The 19,646-nt window shown below is 38.1% G+C and overlaps 1 protein-coding gene across 1 annotated transcript in view; it reads left to right on the top strand.

Moving 5' to 3' along the window:
* The window catches only part of ngfrb (nerve growth factor receptor b), a 34,533-nt gene extending 14,990 nt beyond the window's left edge, over positions 1–19,543 (top strand). Inside the window, exons 3-6 of the mRNA XM_055058016.1 lie at positions 1,161–1,520; positions 13,401–13,638; positions 14,510–14,670; positions 15,506–19,543. Of these exons, the coding sequence (XP_054913991.1) occupies positions 1,161–1,520; positions 13,401–13,638; positions 14,510–14,670; positions 15,506–15,849 (1,103 nt within the window). The 3' untranslated portion in view covers positions 15,850–19,543. The remainder of the gene's footprint in view (positions 1–1,160; positions 1,521–13,400; positions 13,639–14,509; positions 14,671–15,505) is intronic.
* Positions 19,544–19,646: the final 103 nt, after the last annotated feature.

Genomic DNA, 19,646 nt, shown 5'->3' with positions numbered 1-19,646 from the left:
TACACACATTATATCTGGGATTTTCAAAATCACTCTTCAGACCATCCCACAATCTTATTCCCAGGATTGAGGATTTTTCTGCCCCCTTAAGATAAAGTCAACTCTCTCTCCTGGATGTTATATGTTGGCTTCGTTGACAGCGACCAGACAGGAAACGGTCGTTAGAGGAGAGGTCGATATGCAGCAAAGGTCTCAAGGATCAGAATCAAACCAAGACAAACTACAACCTGGGTCGTCCCAGACAATCATGTAAAGTACCATGTCCTTCAGTATTTCTATCAATTATTGATCCTGTGCAAATATCATGTAAAACTCAATATTTACCTTCTATTTGACATAGAAAAGTTCAACTACAAATACTGTATTAATAAATAAATAGATAAATAATGAACAAATCTAATCAGTTTGTGTTTCCTGAAATCAGAGGTTGCACAGTCATATTTGCCTTGCAATCTCTCTTGTAGTTTCATTTCTTTTGCTGTTTCGTCTTACACAAACACACTCACTGCTTTTACAAATGGGTCTGTTGCATAATTTAGTGCATTTCCCAGTTCTCTATCCAGCTGAAATACAATTCCATAAACCATGAAGCATTGATTGTAACCTTTGCAGATATGTCTGTCCGAGGATTTCTGGCAGGTGTTCAAAACATATTATTGATTATCATTTTCAGCAAAAAAACAACATTTACATAAATATGAAAATATTGCTGCTCATTTTTAGTATTAAAGAAATATTTTCCTATTCAGGCAGAGACGTTTTTACAGAAACAGTTTTGGGTTTATGAAATGAAGGCGAGTGCTGGGGACTCAAAAGTATTGGGAAGGTTTGAATTTGCATAAATTTTACTTTCAAAATGGAAGTAACTAAACTGGATTTATTTTGATCACATATTTCTGCATACAAACAGAATCGGTTTGTCTTGTACGAAGACTAAAGTATTGCATTCCCTCAAAATAAATGTGCAAATATACCCTTGTCTGTATTATATACAGTTACAAATGTCAATTTAAAATGCAAATATAATGAACTGCTTAAACTGTCCAAAACCTTTTCTCGAAGTTTGGGCTTTTTCTTCTTAAATGTGTTCCCAGAACTGTTGTGTGTATACAGACATAAAACCTAAACGGTGATTTTTCCTTCTGCCACTCTTCTTCCAGGTGAAACCTTCTCAGAAAGCTTCAGCCACACAGAGAAATGTCAACTTTGCACGAAATGCACAGGCCTGCTCCGCATGAGCACGCCCTGCACCGACTCCAACGACGCCATTTGCACATGCAACTACGGCTACTACCACAACAAAATCACGGAGCGGTGCGAAGCCTGCACCAAATGTCCCGAAGGCCAGGGGATGCTGTACAGCTGCGGGTCGGACCACGACACGGTGTGTGAGTCGTGCGACGACGACACTTTCTCGGACCAGGATAGTTTCAGGGACCCTTGCATCCCCTGCACAACTTGTGATGAGGGAGATGAGGTGCTGCAGGACTGCAGTCCTGTCAGCGACACCGTTTGCCAATGTAAGTCGATTATATTCATTTTTTCTATTGGCCTCTAAGGCTATGTTCACCCAAATCCGATTGGTTTTGTGAAATTGGATTTTTCCAAACACAGGCAAACTGTATGTGATCTGCAGTGTGACCTACTAATGACCTGAAAGCGTCCCGTATGCGCAGTACAGGACACCATGACGTCACATATGGAGATTATGCTCAGTTTTTCACCAACCATCATAAAGAAGTAGAACTCAGCGTTTGTGAAACTAAACCTGGATGCTAACGGTGGAGCGCATCTTGCGGTTTTGAAGTTGTTGTCCAACCAGAGACAGAATATTCCAGTCCACCACGGCTGTTGTTTTTCTTCCCGCTTGCGCGTATCGGGGCGCAGAAAAGCGACGCTTGTCGAGTATCAGTGACGTTCAGGACCTGAACGTTCAGATTCAGGTCACATTTGAATAGATCAGATATCGGATATCCAAGGGGGTCGAAAATCCAACCTGTTTCGTTCAGACTGTCATGAAGAGATCAGATGCAGGTCGCACTAAGGCAAGAAATTAACAATTTGAATTTTGTCAGTTCAGCCTGCAGTGTGATCGAAGGCTAAATGTTTTTGACCTTTGTTGACTGAGGTGAGTTGCACAACAAAACACAACTCCACCCACCGAAGAGCAATAATTAAAGAGAAAAAATGATCAAGATGAATAATTCTACCAATTTGTTTGTCATTCACAGAAAATACGTGATTCAGGTATTGAAACAAATTGTCACTACAGAAACCTTTTCTGTAGATCAGAGTATAATCTTTCAAGGTAAAAATACTGAATATTTTGGTTAGAGATTCATGGAGAAATAAAAAAATATATATATTTTTCCCCAATAATATTATTCTGCGTGGTTAGAGTTGGAGTTTGCTGAGAGAACCAAACATTTTACCAGTTCACATGCAAATATCTAGTTGCTTTATTGCTGCACACTCAATTACCTTTTCTTGTTCGTAATATAAAACTTTTTTTACTTGAAGATGTAACAGTCAACTTTGTATTTTATGCATCAAAATCTAATTTCAGGACATATCCATTTATGTAGATGACACGATGACTTCCCTAACTTATTTTTCATGTCAGTTTATTTCAGCTAATGTTATGTAGCTGCACAAATCATTGGCACAGATCATTAAACGTAGATAGCCTGATCCAATGGATCGGACAGTTCTGTTGAAATATTTCAGTGGATTTTATTATTTTTTTATGTTAGCTTATAAACTAACACATATGGAGTTGTTCTATCTGACCAGCAGGCACATTTATCAAACTTTTGTGCAGATTGAAGTTGATTTACTGGGTTCACTGGCCAGGGTGACGCTGAAGTCAATGGAATATGACTGAGTGCATATTTGCTGAGCGGACAGTTCAATGACTGGACAGATAATTCATCGGCCGCATTATCAGCTCATCTCAGTGCAACACTATCGGCGTTGTTGGCCTAAATGCCATGCTCAAGCTAGTCTCGTTGTCTTCTTGGACTCATCCCCTCTCAAGGAACAAGGGCTACAGTCTTTTTATTATATATATATTTTGCATTTCGTCAGGGTCACCATCTATAAACAGGGCTTGAATTTTTCTTCCTTTTTTTTAAATCTCATTGGACCCTGTGGGTATCATGCTCCAAATCACAGATTCCTAAATACCGCAGTCACTTCTCATTCCGATGATCTGATGCCTCCCAGATTAAATCAACGCTTTTGTGAACTGACAATAAGGAGTCTGTTGATTAGCCATGCAAGAGCTCTGAAAGATGTGATCACAGCCACAAACACAGAGTTGCTCTCAAGCTGAAGGCAGTCTATTGTTCGACTCTAATGAACTTGTGTGAAGAGTTTTGAGGATGCACATAGATGCTGTCTTTAATTCAGAGTATGCTTAATAATTTTAACCAATTTTTTTAAGTGTTAAAAACTGTTTTGGTAAATCGTTGATGCAAAGCTTCTGTTTTGATTATTTTATCCAGTTATGGCGATTATTAAATCAAGCTGAGATGCTACTCAGAAATGTGAAATAATTTCCAGGGTTTCTATGCAATTTTGGAAAGTGTTCATTTTTATTTGACAGTTTTCCACATTTGATCAAATTTAGATTTTACGTATTTTTACTCTGCAATATTCTATACCTGCGGTGTTTTATTATTTTTTTCATTTATTTAGTTTTTTACACAATTTTACACTTAATTGTCAAACATCTTGATTTTCAACATTTTATCCATCAGAATTCTGGTTTTGTTGACAGATAAATTAAAAAAATCATAAATATTGCAGTTTTTAGGCTTTAGACGACTTGCAGTTCAGGTTGAACTGCAAGTTGCACCATTGGTGCTGTTGGTACAAGGTGCACCACTTGTACCAAATGTACAAAGAGGAGAGTTTAAAGTGACTCTTGAACTTGCTTTAAAAGTTTTTAAGTACAAGAGTTAAAGATTTTGAAAGGGGGATGAGAAAAACAATGAAATGCCACTAAGCCTCATTCTGAACAGCTAATTTTAGCACAATGTTGTTTCTTGTTTTTGAAACCAACGAGAACATTTAGCAGTTCAGAATGAGTTTTTGCAATAAGACATTTAAAAAAAACTCAATTTCAGTGTCAAAAAGTAGATTTCCAAGAGAGAGAGAAAAATGCTTTGTTACATAATTTGTAAGTAATTTACACATGTGTATAGCACATTTTATTTACATGTGATTAAACTATAAAGTTGGAGTGAGTGCAACAGTAATAAATTGTTGGTTGTCTTCCTGGCTTTAAAAGGAGCTTGGGATATCAACCGCAGAAGGATTAGGTTATTTGACAAGCAAAAGTGGAAAAACACGTATTGATGTTTTCCACCAAGAGCCCTGCTGCTGTTAGCAACAACGCTTTAACAGCTTAATACAGGCTGTGGTCTCTGAGTGGGAAGCACGTTTAGCTGAATGACGCACCCAAGATCAAGACATCAGAAGCCAGAACTCCAACGGTAATACATCCCTTCTGATAACAAACCAACTGCAGACCATGATGAATGGGAATTAGCTGTGATTGTAAGCATGATGTCTTACAGCCCACTGCGTATGGGCTTTATTGTCATATCCTACTCCTCCCTCTAACCCAATCATGTGCCTTTTATTTCTAATGTAATCTTTTTAGGGAAGAACACTCGTTATCGGCGCTTGTGAATCTGTGGTGCTGCCAGATATCCATTAATGTTGTGGAGTCAGGCGAAGCAGGCCTGAAGGCTAAACACAGCCAGGAAGGTAACAGGACAAGCTGTAACTTGAGATACTAGAGACATAGTTTAGCTGTAGGTGGAAAGAACAGAACATCCTTTTAATCAGATTATCCTCTGAGAAAAAGCTCGACTTCCTGCTTCTCTGTTTTGATTATGCTTAAATTTAGCGTCAAGGGCAAATTTTCCCCTGTGATAATTTACGATTTTTGCTATTTGGTGGGAAATCCACCCAATTTCCTCCAACTCCTCTGGTGGGACAGTTCATGTTTTGAGTCACACTCACAAAAATATCTTCATCTTACTCTAAAATATTGAGTAGTCTTTTTCAGGCTAGGCCTCCAGAGTTGACACTTTGACAGCAAGATGGTTATCTTAAGAAGTGTGATATGGCTTCCACTCCTCTGTGGGCCACAGAGCAAGGTCAAAGGTTGAAGATCATGGGAGGCTTAAATTTTGAGAAGGATTATCAGACAGAGTGAGTTCCCACCAGACATGAACAACACGGTATATAATCCTTTCAGGGGTCAAAAAATATAATCAGCAACAGTGAAAATGGGGGTAATTAGGTGATAATTAAAGTCGGTATGTTCACAGCTACAGTGCTGATCAATATTTATAAGATAATTAGCACATAGCAAAAAAGTGATCTTAAATTCAGCCAGTTAATTTTTAAAATATAAAATAATGTGTTTTTTCTGCAGTATTAATCTTAGAGATTAAACGTTTTATATTTTCGCTGTAGCATCTCAGGATCTATGAGAGGTTTCCAAACGTTCCAGTTTCTTAGTCACAAAATAAAAATATGAAAGGGTCATGATGCCGACTTTTGGTTGAATATTCAAACATTTTTACTGTCGGTTAAAAAGTTGCACAATCTGCATCAACAAACAGTATATTGGCCAACATGTTACTTTTATTCACTTTCAGATCTGTTTTTTTATACTATATATCTAAAATGCAAGTGGTTACTCAGTCATTTTTGGTATTGGTATCATGACTCCAAGTGGACTGCGCTCTTTCTGTAAGCTAAATCCAACCATACAGTGAAGCTTGCTAAAAATGAATAAGCGGACATTTAACCCTCACGCAGTTTTAAGAGCGTTTGAATGAACTTTTTATCCTGTGCACAGTCTGCCTGCGTTTATTTTTGAAGCACCACATTGCTTCGTCATTGACAGACAATGACACCCGCTGCGCACTTCACCTGTGCCGTGCTATACTGGGAGAGTGAAACAGTTAAATCCATTCAAAATGTTGGTCAGAAAGAGTAGAAATTAAGCAAACATTATTGCTTCACCTTTTCTTCTTGAAAACTCAGACATACCATCTGAATCTGGGAATCATCCTCCTCCTCCCCTGGATCTGGATTTATTATTAAGTGAAATTTGTAAAAATAAAAAAAAAATAGTAGGCTATGCAGGCATAAGTGTGTATGAATTTGTGGACATGTGCACATATGTGCTGCATTTGGACGCATCAGGCATTGTGTGGATCAGATCTGCTGTTTCTGTGCCATCGCATCACGTTGCAACAGCGTTCATATGGATTAGGTGCAATGATAGTTTTGTGTGTACCCTCCAATAATATCCTGCAGGCAGACAGGATATCATTGGAGGGTTTGGGATAAGTTAAGTGTTGGCCTGATCTAAGAACGATCAGATAGGTGGAACAGAGAGCTGATCTGATGCACATTAATTATACAGAGAGATAATTTCAAAATACATAATTAATAGGAGTGGGAAGCCATGCTAGCTCAGCATTCCAAGGCCCTTTTATTGCCATGATAAAGATGAATGAGTTGTGCTTGAGTTTGACAAAGTAAGTGTTGCCCGTCCTTATCAGGTTGAGGTTTTGGCTAAAATCCCTGAAGGACAGAGATGTTCAATGGCAGTGTTCTACCTTGGGATTTTACCCAGAACTGACAGCGCCAATGTGAGCTAACCTTTCACCCATAGCAAGAGGTTCCTAAAGGTTCTGGCTCTAAGGCTGCAAAAACAACACCACATGTGAAATTATTTTCCTTGTGCAAAAGAAAAAAGGAAAAAAGAGGAAAGTTCAAGGGATTCGTTCACCGGGAGTCACCAAAAAACTAAGCCACGTGTGTTTTCTTCGGAGCACTGACACTCCTCAGCACAGATTGAAATCAATAAGATGACTGATTGAACATCACAGATGGAAAGATGAAGGTTTAGAGAAAGGGAGGCAGAAATTGACTGGGTTAAGTCCATTCTGGTATTGAGTTGATAGGTGAGAAGGTCAGGAGCTGTTTCCTTCCTGAATTCGGTTGACCTTAACAATAGACAGCCTGGCCTCTGCAAGCGAGAAAGCAAGATCGACTAACCGGCATAATGCACAACCTCTCTGACACAAAGAGAGGGACGGGAGGAGAAGGTCAAACATGTAAAGGATTAAGGTGCATGAAAAGAACGGAGGAAGATGGATTAGACACAAAACCTCCTATCTGTCGTTGGCGGATGTCGTTTTCTTATTCACTGATTTGTGCACACAAGGCAAACATTACAGACGAGAAAGAAAAGGTATTGGTCTTCAAAATAAATTAGATAAGCAAACACTAATAAAGAAGCAGAACAAATTAAAATGGATACATTTTGCCTAATGCATCGTTTGGCAAAAAGAGATGGGGATTTTTTTTCTTTGCCAAAATCACTTTTGGAAAAAAATATTTTCTCCATTAATTATAGAAAGGTGACAATAATCAAGGGTTAGGATGCTTTTTTCATTTCTTTTTGGCAATTATTTTTTTATTTTAATGATTATTAGTAGAATAATATTACTATAATAATATTAGTAGTAATGTTTTTCCCTAATATTACTTGTTTTAGTTAATCAACTAGGGCCACATGAATTTTGGGTAGAGTTGGAGAGAAGGAAAAATAATAATAATAAAAGAAATAAATTAATTAAAGAGCTAAAGAATATGGAAGTTTTTAACCATTTATTTATCATTTACAATGAATTTGTAGTTATCAGTTCTGTTGTCATAGTTTTATTGATTTTAATGTATTGAATATTATCAATATTACTAATATTACTAAGGGTGCAAATAATTTTTTTTTAAAATGAAGATTTAGTACAGCTTATTCCAGTCAGTTAAGTCCAAAAATATTCAGTGAGACAGACATCTCTCAAAAGTTTTACGTTTTAATTAAAAAAAAAAAAAAAGATAATTTCTACAATTTTTATGAAAAATGTATCTGCATTTTTTTGGTCTATTAATATAAAACACACTGACATTTATACTTTTAATTTTAAAAAAACATAGGAATATTCTTTAAATAAATTAGTAAACAAATGTGTCAAAAACTTCTCTTACATTATATATACACACACATACAGCTCTGAAAAAAAATGCATTTTACATATCACTTTAACATGATGCAACTTTTAACTTGTAGGGGAGTCCCGTTATCCATCATAACCAAACACTAAATTAGTGATCCTAACGTGCATTTGAAAGGAATCTGACAAACAAAGAAAAAATAAGCGACAAATGGAGGAAATGACAAAAGAACAAAAAGCCATGAACATTCCCGATTTTCTGCGTGTAAAACCACATCAACTCTACAGATATGAAGAATCCCCAAACTTAACAATTCTCAGTCTTTGTACATCACAGTCCGTCTTTGTGTGGCTTATGGCTTGGATCACTTGTACTGACCTATATCTCAACTGAGCTGGAGTGCAGCCGGAGCTGACCTCCTCTTTTTCACCCTCTTGATCCTTGCTCCACACAGTATGCACATTGTAACGATGAGGGAGGTTTTTAAAGGCGACAACATGTATGCACCCTGACTCTGACTCCTAAAGCTGCCAGCCAGCACGCAGGAATTTGCCCTGACATTCCAAGTGGGAAAGTTTTCGGGGGGTGATTTTTACACGAGCGAATGTGTCGGGTGGCAGGGGTGAACACAACAGTCCCTGTGCGCACTCGTGCCGTCAAATCGTTGTCAAAAGTTCAGCACGTTTTTTTTCTTCTCATGAAGATTTAGAGTCTTGTGTTGGTTCAAAGTGTCTTTGTCAAGTCCAGGCCCCTTCACGTTGATGTTGCGTTTCAATTTCCCATGGATGGCTTCAGTGGAGTTAGTATAAAGTGGCATAAAGAATGACGGTTCCTATCAATAAAGGATGGGTTTTCTGCAGCCTTGTCCACATGTAGCCTGGTATTTAAGAAATATCCATTTTTATACATACAAATTTGTCATTGAGCATTGATGTAAATATGCCGAACGCATAGAGGGCAGTGTAGCTCAAAGTTAAAACCTATCAGCCAATCGGATTGCTTCAAAACAACCATAACGTCCTCTTAGGAAGTAAACATGGCACTAGGAGGTTCACAGTACGTTTAAATAGTGTATTAGACTAAAACACAAAACAATGATTGGGAATCATGTCAAAGCAAGTACATAAAACTAACTTTTCTGCAAGATATACAAGCTTTTATCAGCCAGTAATTCCTTAGTAATAATTTAAGAAGTGGAATATTTCACTTAAAGCACCTATAGCTTGCTGAAAAATACATGTAAGTAAGTTTTGTCTTATTTCTAGAATTCTAAGATTTTCGCACTAGAAACTTGACTGAATCTACTTGGTTAGATTTTGCAGTTCTTGCAATGAATATTGTGCTACTTGCAGACCTTCTGATTATCTTCAGAGCAACTGAACCCAATTGTCCCTGTTTATTTTTCCACTAACTTGAAGCTTTTCTGCTTCACAAACAAACAATGCAAACAATAAAGACTCTCAGGCTTGTGGCTTAAGTAGCAAAAAGATACCGCATATATCAAGGAAGTTCATCCTCCTAAAAATAGCATTAAAAAATTATTACATTTGACGGTAAACAGGAGATAGAAACAGAGAGCTTCACAAGCAGAAAAGCTTCTGAGGGTGGAGAAGGAGAACAGATGCTCAGAATGTGGCTTGGTCGATAAAACCGATGGAGTTACTCTTCTGCACTCTCGGGTTTCCCAAGTTGACCTCTACGAGTGCCGATCACATTCTGCCGCAGAAGAGCCAAACACACACATCCACTGGAGCGACACGCGTGCACACATGGCGGCTTCCCATCCACAAACATGCACACTCAGAGGTGTGGCTCAAGTATGCACGTAGAAAATTAAGAAGTTCTTGAGGCATTAATGTACAATGTTTACGCTACAGATCTCTTAAAAAAAAGGCTTGATGTCTGCATCAACATCTTAAATTATAAATGTCTATGTTAAATTTATAGTATAAAATGAATTTTTAACAAATCTGTCAGTTTTTATAAAATGTAGACTAATAGTAAGTTTGATTGTAATCTGATACACATGCACTATCTGGAAATTAAGCTGGTCAAGTAAGCTGGAATCACAGGCAGAAGGAGAAAAGAAAAAGAACAAGTTCAACGAACAGGGATAGTGTTATCTGTTGTTTCTCTACGTTGCTTGTTTCTTGCTCTGGTTTTGTCTTGCTTTCTTGGGTGCAGCTTATAATAAAGAAGCACCTCCTTTCCTTTACATTAAGACTGCAAAGCATTGAAACATTGACAGCTGTTTGCAAGAGGCTGCAAGCTGCTGGAATTACAAGTTAAACTCAGGTGTGGCTGAATAACTTATACACACACACCCGTCACACACAAAGCACTCAAGGGTGTAAGGCAACAGCGTCTTCCTATATAATTACTTGCTTGACAACACATGCATGAGTGGATTTCCTGTCACAAGTCGTTATCAGATGAAGCCAGAAGAAAAATTATTTTAATATTACCATACTAATAATTAGACTTAACCTTAAAAATGTGGATTAAAAGGTATTGTTGCTGTTAAAGTTGGTTTCCAGCTGACAGATCCTGTTAATTTAACGGCTCTGCACTTTTCAGTTTTAAAATGTTTAATGATAAGCTCGGGTTGTGTGACTGTGGAGGCACCTGGAGTGTGAACTGATCGCCTCCGGACTTGATTTGCAGCCTCCTCATTTTTTGAACGTTTAAAGCTGAGGGTGTAAGAGGCAGACAGTAGACCGGCACACATTACTGAACAGTTTTTCCTCCAGAGCTGAACTAATGTTCTGTCTCATAGATCCAACAAGGTATCCAACGTCCTTCTCAGACGTTTTGGCAGGACAACATCCCACAGCTAATGCAGATTTGTTTACTAAACATTCATATAGCTCAGGATGAATTGGAATTATGAAAGTCCAACATGTAAACATGTAATAGAAGGTTACATAGTAATAATCTTAGTAGCATAATAAATTAAGACAAAACTTACTAAACAGAAGGTTAAAACCTGACAGCAGCACAAGGATAAAATGTAGAGAGAAGGTGGGGAGGGGACATTTATCCTGGACAAAGGACATTTTTGTCAATGAATGGTGTCCTGTTTCCTGAGTATTTATGTCTTCTTGGGGGTAAAAGCTAATGGGGTAAGGTGGGGTAACTATGGAGATTATGGTAATACTGGTGCATCTTCTTGTCTTGTGCTGAAGATGGCTGAATGGGAGATGATTGATTGTAGTTTCTTCTTAAAATCCAAGCAAAAAAATAATCAAAACAAGATCATTACAGATTCACTCAATTCAAAACTACTTTCATTGACATTAACTCAATACATTTTAAACATAAAACGTTTAACTTTGATCAGCTCAGAGTATTTTAATGCAAACACTCACTCGGTTCACTCCTGGGGGTCGTTGACCTTTCGGTCGGAAGGCGACCCCTCCTCAATAAATCGTAGCTGCTGAGTCATAGCTACTAGAAACCGCGGAGCACTGCACTGATGAGCCGTTTACAGATATTTTTAACACTTTGCTTGAGACGTGCCGTTTGTCAGACTGTTGTAAATCCAACACCTAAAATAATCACAGCACACAGAACCGAATGACCACATAGACGTTTAGAGACTTTAATAATATGGTTTCTGTAAACGGATTCTTGAGCTAGCTGCATGCGGTTGGTATGGGGGAATTTTTCTGTCATCATTTGAGAGCACATATTTTCAGTTTGAAAGCAGGATTTACAGTCTTTTGTACTCAAAACTTCTGCTCTTTTTAAACATTCACTGTGCTTTTTCAAACCTTCCTCCTCGTGCTCAAAACTTGTCTTTGCTCAAATCAAATCTCCACTTGCTTGCGAATTATTTTCTGCTCGCGCTTGGAACAAAAACTTACTGTTTCCTGGCAACCTCTAAGCCAATAGAATGAAAGCGTTCTAACGGGTGCGTTTGTTTCCTGCTAGTGTGTGTTCCTGTGTGGCTGCTATCGATTGTGCCACCCACTGGATGTAGGGAGAAACAATGACCTCAACTTTGCAAGCGGAGATTCGATCCGAGCAGACAAGTTTTGAGCATGAGGAGAAAGGTTTGAGAAATTAATAATTACAGATTTTGAGAAGAAAGACATGAAGTCCTGCTTTCAAACTGAAAATATGTGCTCTCAAGTTATTGCAGAAAAATTCCCCCATAAATTGGTTATTTGACAAATACTAAACGGTCAATAGTTCAATAAATAGAGCAGTAAAGGAAGGAAGAGAAAGATACCTTTTATAAGTTATGAATACACAAATCTGATAACAAAATTAATTGATTTGCAGCGTGTTGAACACCAATAAAAGGTGCCTCAGTTTTGCTGAGGCTTTAGACAGTCATAAGACTGGGTCGGAACAAATGAAACAGCCTTAAGAACGTTTTCCAGTCCTTAACAAGTAGGAAAGTGTTGGCGTTTCCACAAAGCACTTTTCTCATCCCTGGAAATTCCTTTGCCGAAAGCTCCACAGCAGCTCACCGCATCGTCTTGTAAACGTCTTCACCTCCTCGGTGAAAAATGGACGCTTTGCACTCAGCTGCTCTCCTGAGGTATTTAGAGCCCTTAGAAGCCAACACGCTGATTTCCTGTTGATGATGTGAGCAAGTGTAAGTAAGTGACAGGCGAGGATAGGTTTCCATATCCGCGGTGAGGAGGGAACATGTCCGCTAATGGTCGGAGGAATCCGGGCAGGACTGGATGGACAAACCTGCTCTTACTCTCATTAAAGGTTCCTCTGGGATTTGGGGGAAATGACCCTGATGTGAGACCCAGTGTGTGTCTGCATTTACGGCTATGAAGGAGAAAGGCTGAAAAAGAAACAAGAGCTTTTTGAATTTAGATCTTCAATCCTGTTTGTGATATTTAAAAGCATGTTGCTCCATTAGTTGCAACTTATGGAGAAGCAAACATTGACAAGGTACAATCCTTATAAATAAAATATATTATGATGCAACAGAGATAAATAGCTTCTAAATAATCAAATGTGCAGGCACTGATCAGGTGATTCTTGTTTTTGTTCTGGTTTTTATGCATTAATTTAGAAGAAAATTGTTTTTAAGACTCATATGTTTTAATCCAGTTGGGAGAACCTGTCACTGATAATGAGTTCTGAATAAATGTACAACGTCTAAGACCAAACAGAGATTTGCAAACATGGTCAAGCACTAATTCAAATATTTATAGCCTGGAGAAGCTAACAAGCTGAAAAGAGGAGGGATATTGGAGTGACACTTAGCAGGCAGCCAAAAGGAGTCAAACAAGCTAAAGCCAGTCGTTGGAATGCTGCTTTTCTACTGTGTTTATGATACATAACAATAAAATCCAGTTTGTATCTGGTTGTTTTTGCAGCAAACTACCCAGCGCTGACATCCACGCCTTATCCTAGCTTCCCAGAGATGTTTGAGGAATACAGTATGGTAGAAAACCTCCCACCAGAGGCGCCGAGTCCCAACACCACCACCGCCGCCACCAATGGAGACTCCAAAGAAAGGCTCTACCAGGGGATTAATGACAAACTCATCCCCATATACTGTTCCATCCTGGCAGCTGTCGTTGTGGGTCTTGTGGCCTTCATCATCTTTAAGAGGTGAGTACTCCGCAGTTGAAGATGTCATAAAGAATCCTACAATGACGCAGCACAACGTCACCCAATGCATATGGACGCAGGAAGTGAATGCAGCCCATTTACTGCAAACCACAATAAATGGTAACCATTTACTACCACATTTTGCAAAGGCAGTCGGTCACAAGGGAGTTTGAGTTCATTTAAAAAAAACCTACCGAAAAAGGACAATAAAACTGGATCAGCAATGTACGGCTAAAAACAGGAAATGCAGAAACTAATAGTACCAGAGTTTCTATCATGTAACAGATTCAACCTAAATCTTTTTGTTCAGTCTTTATTGAGAGTGAGTTAATGTTATATTACAAGTAAAGGTGCACTGATGCCAAAGTAAATAAATAAATGTTGAACTCACCAGATTTAAAATATGGTTGTTTTTCATATTTAATGAAATCATCTGCTGCTACATTTCAATATGGCAGCAATCTGCTTGTTTTATGGGTCACTGTATCCATTCCTCCCATAAATGTTGCATGCACAATATGTTTAGGTATTAATATTGTATTAGTGAAGCACAATAAAAATGTATTGAAAGTCCTGGTGTAAACTTTTCATCATATTTTAGGTTTCAGTTTATTTTTAAAACAAACCTCACAGAAAGAACGGTGAACGGGGGACTAGGAACAAAACAAGAACAATAATCTAACAAAAATAGGAAACTAACACGAAATAATATTAAAATTAGAATCAAATGAAATTACATTTGCAATCCGAAGAAGTCAATCAAGTGTTGTAAGCAGCCAGGTGTTGCATGTTCTCTCTCTGGATACTCCGACTTTGTCCCACAGAGCAAAGTTCAAGGCCAACCTTTCTGTTTGCACTGATTGTCATGCAGGTGGAACAGCTGTAAGCAGAACAAGCAAGGAGCCAACAACTGCACGACCAACCCGAACCAGACTCCGTCTGCAGAGGGAGAGAAGCTCCACAGCGACAGCGGCATTTCTGTGGACAGCCAAAGTCTGCAGGAGCAGCAGGGACAGACTCAGTCACAAACAGGTGGCTGCATCATTCACATTAAAAAACAAAACACTACCTTTATGTAAAGACATATACACTGTAAAACATCTGAGTTGCATGTAGTTGTCTACTATCAAGTTGTCTAAACATGGTTTAGATTTCATAAACTTTAATTTCTGAGTTAAAACCAAAACATGACTTAAATTGCATTTTCAAGACAGCAGGTGGATTTTCATTTTAAAGTTAAGCCACCTTCAAATGTTTTACAGTGTATATTCATTGCATTGCATGCAGTTTAGTGTTTTCTTGTGAACTGTTCCTCCAGAGGAATTTTCCCTCAGGAAAAAACCATCTTAAGCCTTCACTAACTCCATGTTAACAACGACCTTTGAGACTTACTCCAGCAAATCAGCAGAGCAGGACTAGAAAACTGACAGTGTTTGTTTTCAGGGCAGTGCATGATGCTGCTGCTGGTTTCCTGCAAAGTCCTGACAAACCAACTCAAGACGATTTATGGATTTCAAAGCATCTGTTGCATGTAAAACATTCAAGGAAACAAAACCACCTGAGTATTTAAACAGCATTTTCTGTAGTTTAAGTTGAAGGAAATATCCACAATCAGTGCACAAAGACCAATTTCAACACAAAATAAGAAGTTACACTTTTTTTTATTTTTTTTATTTTATGTGAGATTTTTGTTCAGCTTTATGAACAAACAAGGCAACCCCTTCAGATGTCTTGCATGGTCATTACACCATATTGTCTCTATTTGCCAAGACTGTTTCTCGCAGCCGACAGAATTTGGATAACAAATTTCCATCAATTTTTGCAATAATTCAAAATAAAATAAATCGTTCCTAACTTCTCCTTGCAGTTGTGACCATCGATGAAGAACCGTGTCTGCTCCTTCCTCTCCACACTAGAGAGAAAGTGGAGAAGCTGCTTTTCCAGGGCAGCGAAGGGGAAAACTGCGACCACATGCAGGACAGCGACTGGTGCAGCCTGGCAGGCCTCCTCGGATATGAGGAAGAGCGAATTGCGACCTTCCAGCAGGAAGAGCATCCCGTCCGAGCGCTGTTGTCCGACTGGGCGAGGAAGGACTGTGCAAGCGTCGACGCGTTGTGCACAGCGCTCCGCAAGATCAACCGTGATGACATAGTGCAAAGTTTGGTGCTCAGCCCGAGCGGCACAAAGCCCACTGCGACCTCTGTGGTGTAGCGTCTCTCCGTTCCTGTCCGAAACAACTTAACACCTGGACCTTAACATTGAAATATTCCAAATACAGCATCTTAGATTATGCCACATAATTCCTGCTGCAGCTGCTTGACACAATATTTTGATAATGCAACTCAGAGAGATGATCCTAGTAACCCCTTTATCATGTTATAAATCACTCTGAATCTGAAACAAATGAGCAAAAAAAAGCAAAGTTAGGTTTTCCAAATTACTTAAACTTGCAGACAATGGGAAATTAAAGCGATTTAAAAATAGGAAAGACACGTTTTACTTTAAATTATGGGGACATCAGGTTTAAATCCTCTGACTGAACTCACAGTGGAGTAGTTGTCTGCTTTGAACACAAACTTTTGTGGATAACTTGCTCTTTCTCTTTCTCTTCATATGTTTGTATTTTCTGTGCACCTTCCACTTATTACATTGTCTTTTTTTTTTTTTTACGTCTATGTTACCAAAGAAGCTGAAGTGTTTTTCAGACCCAACCTGTTCAGTGACATTATTCACACGCCCTGTCAGACTTTTTAAATTTAACTCGGCTTGCGTCTGTAACTACTGTGCCTGTTTCTTCTACTGGATGAAGAAGTATCTGGATTGACAACCTGAGGAGTTTCTGATGGACTCTTTTCAAGTGAACCTGCTTCCTCGCTCCCTTATTATTAGTACTATTGGATAACAGCGCAAAGCAGCAGTGGTTGAGGATGTTATCTCCACATCACTCCATCTACTTCTGCCGACTCTTGTTTTGTTGATTCTCCCTGAGGCGCTGTAAAAAGTGAAGCCTGTTGTTATGTAGGCCTCAGCTTGCTTTTAACCGCTCAAACATCATTCCAGTATCACAGTTTCTCATTCTTACCCTGAAAATGGTAGAAACTCTGTAAAAATCCTATGTACTATATTTACATGACAAACAAGTAGATACAAATGTAGATTTAGTTGACGTACATACACTCCTACAGTCTGTAGCCCTGCATGCATGTACTGTGCTCAACAAACATACATTTGCATTCAAAAGTTAATGATGATAAAACAAGAAAACCATATTCAGCCTCATATATGGCATCGCGCACTCAACCGAGGGACCATACACTGTTTATTGTTCATATTTGTGGCAATTTGTTCATTGATCCTAAAAGTGTTTGGTTGCTTTTGTTGGTCACAGGCAGGAAATAATGCTGACCAACTTATTGCTGTTTTATATGAACACTTAGCTGACTCAAGACATAAAGCTGCAGTCTACAATATATTTACAACTTCCTCTGGCTTGACATTTTGCTCTACACAAAGTCTATTGAGGCGCGTTGACGATGCGTCAAATTCGCTCAAGCCGTTGTTTTCTGTTGCTGGCCTATTTGTTGGACGCATTGGACACGCTTGACGCGTCAAACGGTTCCAAAGGCGCCACAATAGATGCGTGAAACGCGACCGGACATCGACGCACCTCCACATAGACTTTGAACGTAAACCAGATCCGCCTGATGCTCGAAACACATTTGGTGTGTTTTGAGCACCACGACTTTAGCAATTTCTTCTGTTTTGAAATGATCCGTTGATAACTCAGTACGCACTTCAGAGGTGCAGCAGCCAAGACAGTCTCTCTTTTCTCTCATTTTAAACCGTCAGAAACACTTCTCCCAAATAAACTCCAAAAATGTAGAATCTAGAATAGAATTCTCAGGGACGTCCACTCCAATCTCAAACGCTCTGACGTGACCAAAGATGCCATTATTCTTGCGACTGACAATCCTTAAAGCTGATTGATTAGAGACAGAAACTGGTCAGCAGAAGAGGAAGAAAAAAGAAGGAGAGGGGAGTTTCACTTCTTCTTTGTTTGAGACAATGAATGGCGAATAAAGGGCAGACCAGCTGGGACAAAAGTCACAGGATGCATGAGAGAAACGGAGAAGTCTCAGATTACTTCAGTCAATGCAAAGGAGAAACCCAGGCCTACATGTTAAACAACTTGTTCAGATGTAAGCATGTTGATTTATTTTCCTTTGTTTTATTTGAATTTAAGAAAATAGTTTCTTCATCTCATGTTATATCTTATTTTTTTACAACTGCGTTGCATTTTTTTGTTCACTGTTCACCAGAAGACACAAACGTAGCGCTAACTCACCCGACTTTCCCACTCGAAGCACAGATTACTATTATTGACTTGTACACTGAGCATATTGTTGGTCTGTTACTTTATATGAAGGTATTCTTACTCCTACTACTAGTTCTCCTAACAAGCAACTTTAAATGGTATTACATTTCTGTTTTTGATTTTAGCACTTAAATGTGTAATCATTTATGTTTTATGCATCACAAGTGCCTGAGAACTATTTCAGGTGTATGTTGGTGTACATTTATTGTTTTAAGGAATTTGTAAGTGTAATTCTAGGTTTTTATACCTGTAAATAATTTGTCTTTGTTGTTTCTTTGTAGTTTTGTTGAAGCATTGGAGGCAACACTGTAAATGTAAACAGGGCTTATGTTCTAAACTTGTTTGTTTAAGTAAATAGCAAAAGGAAATTGACTTCATTTATAATTATTGACCATCGGGTATCTTAAAATTAAGAAGACAAAATTCAAAGTTAGATTTAGATTTAAAAAAAGAAGCATTATCAGGTGTTTTAGCAAATACACGGTAGTTGATGTGGTTTACCATGTTGTATGCATAAACATACAAAAAAGAGAAATTTCACAACCAAAGAGCAACAATTTCTCATAAAAAGCCTAATGAAGCTAAATGAGGCATTTCTGTACTATCCTATTAGTGCCATATAGTAAATTTTGTTTAATTGTGAATAAGTTATGAGAGAAGATGCATGCACCACTTTTAAACTCTGAAAATCTGCAATTATAAATTTGTTAATGTAACTGCAGGGAGGCATGGATGTGAACTATTTATGCTAATTTTACTACTTTATTCAATTTCCAAATTGAAAAAGCAAGCCTTCTTTTCCCTTAAAGTAAAAAGTATTTTATCATTTATGTCCAGATGAGGTCGTCTGCAAAAGTTTTCAGTTCTGGTGGTTGTGTTGTAGTATCCATACATGTGCACTATTACTAGCTGTAGCATAAAAAAATCAACATTATATCACATATTACAAATAAATTACAAAACATTCCCAGACTGGAATATTTGAAACATTTGCACCAGCAAAAGTATAATTCAGTTTAAGCCTCTAAATGAGCTACAATATTACAATATGACATAAAAAAATACATTAGAGAGAGAAATTTTAGTTATTCATCCTTATAATGTCTAAGGGATTTCTCGTCCTCATACTGATCATCTGTGGTTCTGCATGTATCTTGGTTTATTTAAATTATGTCAAACAATATAAAGGACTTTTATTTCTCGCCGTTTCTGCCTAAGACGCTGGTCTACCTGTACAGTTGAAGGTGAATGTGATGATATTGCACTTGAGACACAAGTTACAACCTAATTATGCAAAAAGGGACTAAAAAATATAGGTTGGAGTGAGAGAATAAGGGAGAAAAACTGTGTTTTGGGTAAAAACAACAAACCCTGATAGTGAACAGTGATGGGAATGACAGTAAACCAGAACTGAATTGTACAGAAACAGTGAATGTTCCATGTATACTCACACATGTACTGTCTTATACTGAATGTGAATTTGCTTTGAGTTCTACAATAGACAAGCAGTAAATAAAGCTCTTTAATTCACTTATGCTCTTTATTGATCCAACATAATACAGATGAGTGTATCAAATTACAAGCTTCACACAATAATTAAAGGAGATGAGGAAAAAAATTGTGAATATACAAA

This window comes from Poeciliopsis prolifica, unplaced genomic scaffold (genome assembly GCF_027474105.1).
Source record: "Poeciliopsis prolifica strain line A6 unplaced genomic scaffold, Auburn_PproV2 SCAFFOLD049, whole genome shotgun sequence".
Taxonomy (NCBI): Eukaryota; Metazoa; Chordata; class Actinopteri; order Cyprinodontiformes; family Poeciliidae; genus Poeciliopsis; species Poeciliopsis prolifica.
The sequence above is the reverse complement of the archived record's forward strand: the minus strand, read 5'-3'. Positions and strand labels throughout refer to the sequence as shown.